The sequence below is a fragment of the Carex rostrata genome, chromosome 12 (assembly GCF_964058835.1).
Source record: "Carex rostrata chromosome 12, lpCarRost1.2, whole genome shotgun sequence".
NCBI classification, from domain to species: Eukaryota; Viridiplantae; Streptophyta; class Magnoliopsida; order Poales; family Cyperaceae; genus Carex; species Carex rostrata.
This window is the reverse complement of record NC_135929.1, coordinates 9956306-9965645: the sequence shown is the minus strand read 5'-3', so window position 1 is coordinate 9965645 and position 9340 is coordinate 9956306. Positions and strand designations below refer to the sequence as shown.

The following is a 9340-nucleotide window of genomic DNA, read 5'->3' as shown; positions in this document are numbered from 1 at the left end:
CTCCATTCGTAGCAGAAATTTTGTATATATTTGACTCTCATTCTCGTCTGACCCCTATAGTCTGAAAGTCTGACTCTGTCCCTGGTACAGCTGGCATAGGGGTTTGCCTCATCAAGGAAGATGATTTGGTTTGTTGGGTATCTAAGTCGATCAAGCAGAGGCAAGGGCTAGCTCTCCTTGAAGGACTTAGGGTTCATGGAGGAAATAGCGGTTCAATGTAGTGTAATTCTCATTGATTCTAAAAAAATTGCACATGCATTGGCTTAGCACCAAATGGAATTAAACTCAAATGCATTATTTAATATTTTTATCCTTCACTCAAATCGAGTTAGAAAAATGTTTTGCATAACCAGTGATTTGAGAGATTAGAGGAAAAAAGAGTTAAATCATTCAATAAATGATCGGGATCAAATCCGTTTAAAATCATTTTTTTTACTATATGAGTTGCTACAATGAATAGTGAAGGAGAAAGATTTCGATTTTAAAATAATCAAATAATAGTTTGAATAATTGAAAGGGGATAGAAGGAAGAATTATAAATTTGTACGGAGATATTGGATATTATGATGCTATTATGGGAAAATTAGCTATTTACAAAATTTGTATGGGTACACTAGAAATTTTTCCTAAAAAAAAATTAAACCAAAAAAATCATTTTTTGTGGGTATTTCGAAAAATATCAGAGGTTTCAAATCAATCTACGGCCTCATTCTTAGGAGGAGCATACAGATTGACTTGGCGGCCCCCCCAAAAACTCAAATAACAATTGTAATATTAAATATATTTAGGTTTTTGAGGGACCTCCAAGCTAATATGCACCCCTTCAGAATGAGACTGCATATTGGTTTGGAGGCCCTGGTATTTTTTGAATTCTCTCTAAAAACAACCTAATAAAATCAGATCCAAAATTAACGTAACAAAATCTTCTCTCTCAAAAAAAAAAAAAATGAAGTAACAAAACGATTTGTCTTGAAATAACTAAATTTGGCAATCATCAAAATGATAAGCTTCAAAGGTAAATTCTAAATTAGAAACAAAATATAAGCATAATTTATATGATACGCATATAATTCATAGAAAACTAAAATGATTTGAATTTTGCAATGGTGCACACAATTAACAAATTAAGATTATATAAAATTTAATTGTCAAACTATGGAAATATCTTATAATATACTTGCACATTTATTGTTTGATTTTCAACGTTGTTTATTATATTGATAATGAAAAAAAAATGTAAGAATTGTTAACATAAGTCATTGTCAAATAATTCTCTCTTTAAAATAATGATCAATAAGCCTCTACCAATATTTAAAAAATAAAATAAAATAATGATCATTATTTATAAGTATGCTCAGGTTGTAAAAAATGTTCGTTTAGATCGATAAATCTACCAATTAGTCGTTAGTGGTAACCAAATTGTCACAAACTTTTCCCATTAATCGACTGATTATTTCTAATTATAACCAATTATTATCGATTAATTGCTTGACAATACCCTATCCATTCGATAACCGCATACCGTTAGCCTTTTTTTAATGGATGGACTTTCATATTTTGTAAATTTTGAATTCTGTTTTTAATATATTTAAATTAAAAAAAAAATCAACGTTATCAAAACATCTCCTTGTCGCTTTCCTTTGGGCCAAACTCTCTCTTTTAAAAATTCTCCCACAACCCCACAGTTACAAATGAACAATTAATTAACTGTAGTAAACAATTTTTTAGGTAAGATATTGACTAATCACCAAATGCTTCTATTTAAGCATAAGATTAAATCCTCATTATTATAGCTCAAAATTAGTTTCTAGATTTGACAGTGTTTCTTGCTTTTGGTACACTGAATGAAACTTGAAACATGTCCAGAAACCAATCAACAAAACCCAACTTTTGCACCTCCCCAAATTAGGTAAAAAAACTAGAACTGACTTGTCCAAATTAGGTAAAAAGACTAGAACTGAACCTCCAGCTCTCTTTGGATAGAGAATTTATATCCCTAAATTACTAACATGTGGATCTGAAATGAATTTTAACATTTAAATGTTTAATGTAATTTTGCTTCAAAATCTATTTCAGACCCACGTATTAGTAATTTTAGAGACAGAAATTTCTTGCCACAGAGTAAGCAGAAAATCCTGTCACAAAAATATTGTAGTCAAATTATGAACTTTCCAAACAAATCCGAAGGACTTATTTGTTTCTTCTATTAAACTAAAAACAGAAGTGGAGTGCCACGTCATCAGTGTTATTTGGATAATGCCATGTTTAATTGCAATTAGGATTTATTTAATTTAAAACATGGCAAGAACATGTCATCATAGTATTGGATAATGCTAAACTAATTGCAGATTCAAACCTTTTTTTTTGTTAGTTAACAAAAAGTACAACAACAAACAATAACAAAATTAACAATGAATTAATTAATTACCCAATATTTCCTATTAATTAAATCACTTAAAAATCCGGCTAGGGCTAGTCAACCACTTAACCTACATCAGAACTTGGAATGGAATTGGTCTACATAGTACAGCGTAGACCCAAAACACAGATCTAACATTTCCATTTCTATTTCTATTTCTTCATCCTCTGCATCAACGCACCGTTTGAATTTAATTCCCCACCGTCCGATCAGAATCTGACGGTTCAGATCTAAATTCAAAAATTACGTTAACTCCCCAGCTCTGGAAAAGGTACGAAACCTTCACACGCCAATCTCCCGTCCCATGTGGCAAAGTCAACCCCGGTCCATCCGAACCAAACCGGATTCAATCTTGATCCAGCGAACCGGTTTCAGCCCGCCTGGTCCGGCCAAGTTCGGATGGTTTCTCGGTTGAATCAAGTCGCCACCGATCAGTCCGAAATGGGTCGGGGTAAGGACCGGGTCGAGCATGGCCTCGACCGCGTGAACCCGACCCGACCGGAACGTTACGGAGAGCACCGCCAGCTGTCCAGTACCGACGACAGGAGCGACAGAAGTGCCGTGGTTGGTTCACGTTGTAGTTGTTGAAGTAACAAAACTTGGTTTCTTTGCTGCTACACCTAGGGCAAGGTAGCCTCGTCGGAACCCTAGCTTCATCTCCTCCTCCTCCTTCCGCCGCATCGGAAGCCAGAGATTGGGGTGGAGGCTCAGAAGTGGATCTGGATCGTTGATCCGAGTCGGGATCGGGTTCGGAAGGACCGGATTGGATGACTCGACCGAAAAGCTTGATTTCAGGTGGCGTTTCAGGGGATTCGTCAGGGTCGTCTAGGTCGACGGTGGACATTTTCCTTCTTCTTCTTTTCGATAGAGAAAGAGTGTTATAATAGCTGCAATCAATCAATGGTGGTGGCTTGTTTTGGTTGGTTTTGTTTTGGCTTTTTCTTTTAGAAAGGCGAAAGCTTTAAAAGGAGGTGAGCTTCAAAAAGGGAAAAAAGGCATAAAGGACAAAAAAAGAAAAGCAAAGCAAAGCGGAGTAAGAGATTTAAGAAGTTCTCTTTCTTTCTGCTCAGATTTTTGTTTCTTTACATAAACAAATCTTAGCTTTTTTTCTTTTTCATTATTTACGTTTAGCCCCTTACAGAATCTCAATATATAATATTTTGGAAGTTCCGTTGGGGCGGATGGAGAATTTTGAGTTTGGATCCGGACCATATGATCTGCATTGGCACGGATATTAAAGTGTCCATGTATATTTCATCTCGAATTGGATTGATCTGAATTCTAATTAAACGGTCCGGATCTAAACTCAAAATTTGAGTTACTTTAAATATATAGTACTACTTATTTAGATAGATACGAAATTATTATTTTTAAATGGTCCAGAATTTTCTAAAAAATAATTATTTTGTACTTATTTTAAAAAATATATATATTTTTTGAAAAATATAAAATTTAGCCCCCATTATATTTTTAATATAAAATTATATTAAGTAGTTTGAATCAAGTGTTTAGATTTTGAAAATAAAAGTAAGAATTAGACATGAAAGACACGAGGGATTGAAAACCATTTCTATTAATAAATATTTACATATGATATAAATGAATAGATTAGAACAATATAATAACTAAAATAATAAGAGTAAAGCTAGTATATGTTGTACTCACTAGGACGATCAAAATATATCAAATTGATTTTAAATAATGAAAATTTTCTTTACCAGCGATGCATAAACATCTACTGAATGAATTCAAAATTTTATAAAATTTTACATATACAAACATCATTTATAAAGTAGATTGAAATTTATTTTTTTTTCAAAATTTTGTATTATTATAAACAAATATACATACGGATGGAGCGGATAAGTATCTGCTCCGTTTACACTGAAGGACCAAAAAATATATATATATGTTTTGAGGACCCAGTTGAAAAAAATCAAATAGAAAGAGAGAGAGAGAGAGAACGACTCGAAGATTCTCCTTTTTTTTCGAATTTAAACAAAAACTTGATTACGACTTTCACCAATTAAATGCGGCTAATGATAAATCCATTAATATTTTAAATTACTAAGCATATAATTAATTAATGTTCAATTGTACCAGACTATGAAAGCGAATTTATCCAAACTATCCGAATTTATTGTTGTCGGTATAATAGGTGGGTTCAAATGTTCTTGTACTTTTATTTTTTAAAACTTTAATAATTCAAAATTTAAAATTTTAAAGTTTATTATTTTATCTATGCACGTGTAAAAAATTATAACATTTCAATTTTCTTTTAATTATCATCAAAAGCTTGCAAAAACGTACTAATGTAAATAATTTCTAGACATTAATTTTTCAAATGATTGATTCACATAGAAACAAAATTGAAATGTGATTTTTTTTTTACGAGCATATAGAGAAAATAAAATAGATCTCATCTGACGGTTTTATTTTGACATTATAATTTAAATTTTGATTTATTAATGCTTTTAAAAATAAATACATAATGAAAGCACAAAAAATAAAAGCATTTGAACCCTCCTCGTGTAATATATTCCTTATTCAAAATAGTATTTGGAAAAACTCAGACTTGGTCTTTTACTTTTTTAAATCTTTTACGCCAAATTGATCCTTGAACTTTGTTTACAGAAAAAAAGAAAGATGATTCTTACAAAATTAATTTGCACCATTTTCAATCCTTAAAATGTACTTTCAAATTACATCAAAATTTATACACAACTGAGTTTGGCCAGAATGACATTAATATTATATGACATTAACTTCAAAATTTATTGGATAGATTTCAAACGACAAATCCAAACCGTTTAAACCGATTTACTCTATGAGTGATGCGTTTATATGTAAAATTTATATATTTTTTTAGTTATTTTAGTACCAAGTCAAGCAGTCAAAAATGTTGAAAAATGAATGCATTAAAATTAATTTAAACACTCTAAAATTGACCACTTGACTTGATACTAAATAAATTCAAAAAATTATAAATTTTGCATGTAAATACATAACTAATGAAATAAATTAGTTTGAATGGTTTAAATTTGTCATTTAAAGTCAATTCAATAAGTTATAAATTAATATTATATAAACTAAAATAACACCGATATCATACTACCCAGACAATCTATAGTTCTATACTATTATCCAGTTCTCACTCAAAGACATTGTTTGTAACATTTAATACCTACGCAATTTATTAGTTACATGTTGAAGCAAATTCAGGTCGGCCAGGCACATGCCCTCTCCTGCAATAAATTAATTAATAAATTGGCTATGCCTCTGACCAGTACATTAAATTTGTATGCAAACAATTAATCAGGTTTATGATTGGCATTTGGCAATGTAAGTTCTCAGTGCTATTACATTTCAACTAATTTACTGAGCTCTGGGGCCCATTTTTTATTTTTATTTTTTTGTCTATAACATCAAAAATTAAGAGGAAATTTACACCTATAGTATTATGCGGCCTAGGGGTGTACAAAAAGTTCATAGTTCGTGATTCGATTGAGTTTGATTTTAAAAAAAAAATTGGTTGGAAATGAATCAAACCAGCTCAGTTATGAAATGAATCAAACTCAGTTCAGTTTGAAATTGGTTCGAATCGGTTCAAAACTCTTCTTTTTAGTTATGAATCCTGCTTTAATTTCGAACTAGTTCGGTTCGAAACTGATTCGAATCGCTCCGAATCAAACTCGAACTCTTCTTTCCTGTTCAAAACCCTACTATAATTTCGAACCAATTTGGTTTGAAATTAATTCGAACTCAAACTCAATTAAGTTCAATTCAGTTTGATTCGTTTCATTTGTAGCCCTGAATTAATTCCCCAGATTTTGTTTTGTCTATAACATGAAATATTAAGAGGAAAATTACAACTTTACTATTATTTCTAAAAAAGTTCCAAATCTATCCTAAGAAAGAAAGAGGCATTTGACATGTTGGATAAAATTAAATTTTAAACTCTGCTAAATAATAAGACTAAAAAATTATGTTTTCATTTTTTTTTTTTACTTTTTGTTGTCTTGGTCAACAAAAAGTTAAAAAAAATGAAAACATATTTTTTTCAAAGAACCTCAAGTACTTAAGTGATGTAGAATATTTTCTTAAAAATTTGTACAATATTATAAGTATGAACCAAATAAAGCTTAGAAAAAAGAAATTTAAGCTTTACAATGAAATAAGTATTTGATAAATTTAAATTTTCTTAGTCTCCTGAAAAGCTCTAAAGAGTTTTAAAAAGATGTGTTGAAAACACTAAACTTCAAAAATTCAGATCACCTCACTAATAAAAATGAGAATCAATTAAAATTATTGGATGTGCACCGTTTAAAACGTTTTTTTTAATCTGACACGAATCTTAAATATGACCCCTACATGTTCAATAGACACCCAATTAAATTTGATCTAAACAAATAAATTTAGACCATGAAATTAAAACTGTGAGCCCCATTTTACAGTACTGAGAAGATACTTGTTTAAACATCAATGGGTGTTGTCTATTTTATGTTGGACAATTAAAATTTTGTAGTTCATTATTTGAATGTTATTTTGAATATTATCTTTATTGTTTTGTTAAATTTATTGTTATTATTATGCATTTTTATCGACATCGCCAACAATAAATCGGTAGTTCGAACGGAATTAAATTAGAGTAACAAAAACAAATACAAGCTAAATAATTCACAAAAATAATAATATGCACAATCTCATTAAAAATATCCACATCTCAAATATTCAATTACTTTTTTTTTTTTTTATCTAAATTTCAAACCTACAACCTTAAGTGTTAATTGCCTACCTTTTCTTCATTGTTTTTGCATACTTAATTTAGAAAAAAACCAGTGTTGTAAATAATGGTATGTGGTTATTGGACAGACAGGGTACCACCAAGCGATTAATCGAGAATAATCGGTCATAATCAGAAATAATCGGTTAATTAGTCGGAAAAATCTGTAACGGTTTAGTTACCGCCAACGACTAATCGGCCGATTAATCAGTATAAACGGGCTTTTTTTACAACACTGAAAAAAATTGTTCATCCTTAAAGATGTTTGCTTTTAAATGCTTCCAAGGCCTGCTGAGCAATTTAATTGCACTTGGACACCCAACCAATGCGCAATTAAAGCCCAATTACAGATTAGAAAAAACCAGGTACTAGAATGAAAAAAACAGAGTAAAATTCTACTTTCAGAACCACAGAACTCATAAATGTCCAGTTCACATTTTGTTAAAACACATAAATATTAAGTAAGATAAAATAAGGTCATAATTAGAAATGACCTTAATAACCCCAACAAATTCAGATGCAAGCGGATCGGATCGGATCGGGCTGGGCCGGAGACGTTAGGCCCAGCCCATCTCATGCTTCAGCCCGAAATTCCTGATCCCGATCTCGAAGTCGGTCAAGGCGATGAGCAGATCGACGGCTTGAACAGGGCGACACAACACGTGGAGTGCGGCGCGTAGAGTTGTCATTCTGAGATCGTCAGCCCGTGCAATTATCTCCTTGATCCGACCCGCTGCATCCCCTAGCCCCACCGACCCCGACTCGTTGAACCGGCTCGCAAGTTCCGCATGGAACCGGCTCATCTCCAGCTCTAAATCATCCTCGGCTTGTATCGTTTTTCTCTGCAGTTCATCTACCAACTTAAGCTGAGTCGGGCTCAAGTCGCCAAGGTCACCGGATCCAGCCCCACTTAACAAGTCCTGCAAGTTTGTATGAAATATATATATTTGCCATATATATATACAAGATTACTAAATATATATATACAAGTCTTGCACCTGTAGTTGTGACTCGAACCTCCGGCTCGATTCAGTGTAGAGAAGGTGGACAAGAGTATTGGGTCGCCATCCGGCAAGCCAGAAGGCGATACCTCGTTCGATCGAGGTAGTCCAGGGGGTCACAAAAGCCCGTATCGGATCGAACTGGCTTATCTCGGCCCGGACACGGTAGTACGTCTCATAGTGAGCAATGGATTGGTCGAGAATGGACCATAACTTCTGGCGGTCTCCTAACGAGTACCGGACCGATTGAAGCTCGCGGCGGATGTGGTACAAGTGGCTAAACCATTGCTGGAAGAAGGCCTCTGGGTCTGTCTCCATTTTTGCCATGGCAATTGAACAACTGTGTAGGGAAGGTGGAGTTCATTGAGCGGTACCGGTACCGCTATATATATATAATATACACACCCAATATGGAGTATGCATGTTTCTAAATATGTCCCTTAAAAAGTTGGTTTTGCATCTCATGTGATAATTCCGGACAAGTTGAAACTTTTTGTAACACTTGTCATAATAATTTTTGTAACATTTGTCGTAATAATTCTGGGAGTAAGACTTGGTTGTTATGAATAGCATAAGACAGATTCAAATTTGCTCTTTTTTTTTTGAGAAAAGGAGTATTCTTCTATTTTTTTATCCGAATTGTTCAAAATCGATTACTCGGCTTTAATTACTTTTTTCTTTTATATCAATATATTCTATTAAAATAAATCAGATGTAATTGAAGCTGTTTGATCAATTTTGAACGGTTTGGATGAAAGAATAGGAGGGTGCTCATTTTCTTAAGAAAATGAGTAGATTTAAATCCGCATACAGCCATCCGTGCTACGGTTTCAAAAACCTATCGTATCAATTTCAAATTTCAATTTAAATAGTTCAATAAATTAGTTATATAATGAACTCGTAGAATACTAATTTTTACTATTTTTATGATTAATGAAAGATGATAAAAAATAATTTAATTTTAAATCAATTTTTGTCATCTTTCATAAATCATAAAATTTAGTAAAAATTGATTTCCTATAAATTTATTATATAACTAATTTACTGAGCTACTTAGATTGAAGTTTGTAATTTATACAATAGATTTTTAAAAAATCATAGTGCAGATAACATTATGTTATCCATAGCATCCAGGTC

The 9340-nt window shown here is 32.2% G+C and overlaps 1 protein-coding gene across 1 annotated transcript; it reads right to left on the bottom strand.

The window, feature by feature from the left end:
* Window positions 1-7578: 7578 nt before the first annotated feature.
* LOC144563191 (protein DOG1-like 2) lies at window positions 7579-8587 on the bottom strand. The gene is made up of 2 exons (XM_078312608.1): window positions 8201-8587; window positions 7579-8122 (listed from the first exon to the last, which is right to left on the bottom strand). The coding sequence occupies exons 1-2, from the start codon at window positions 8528-8530 to the stop codon at window positions 7760-7762; spliced, it is 693 nt and encodes a 230-aa protein (XP_078168734.1). The 5' UTR covers window positions 8531-8587; the 3' UTR covers window positions 7579-7759.
* Between the last annotated feature and the right edge of the window lie 753 nt (window positions 8588-9340).

Coding starts and splice junctions, on each gene's coding strand:
- LOC144563191 (XM_078312608.1), bottom strand. CDS start 8,530: ATGGCAAAAATGGAGACAGACCCAGAGGCCTTCTTCCAGCAATGGTTT. Junction 8,123..8,200: donor GGTTCGAGTCACAACTACAG/GTGCAAGACTTG, acceptor ACAAACTTGCAG/GACTTGTTAAGTGGGGCTGG.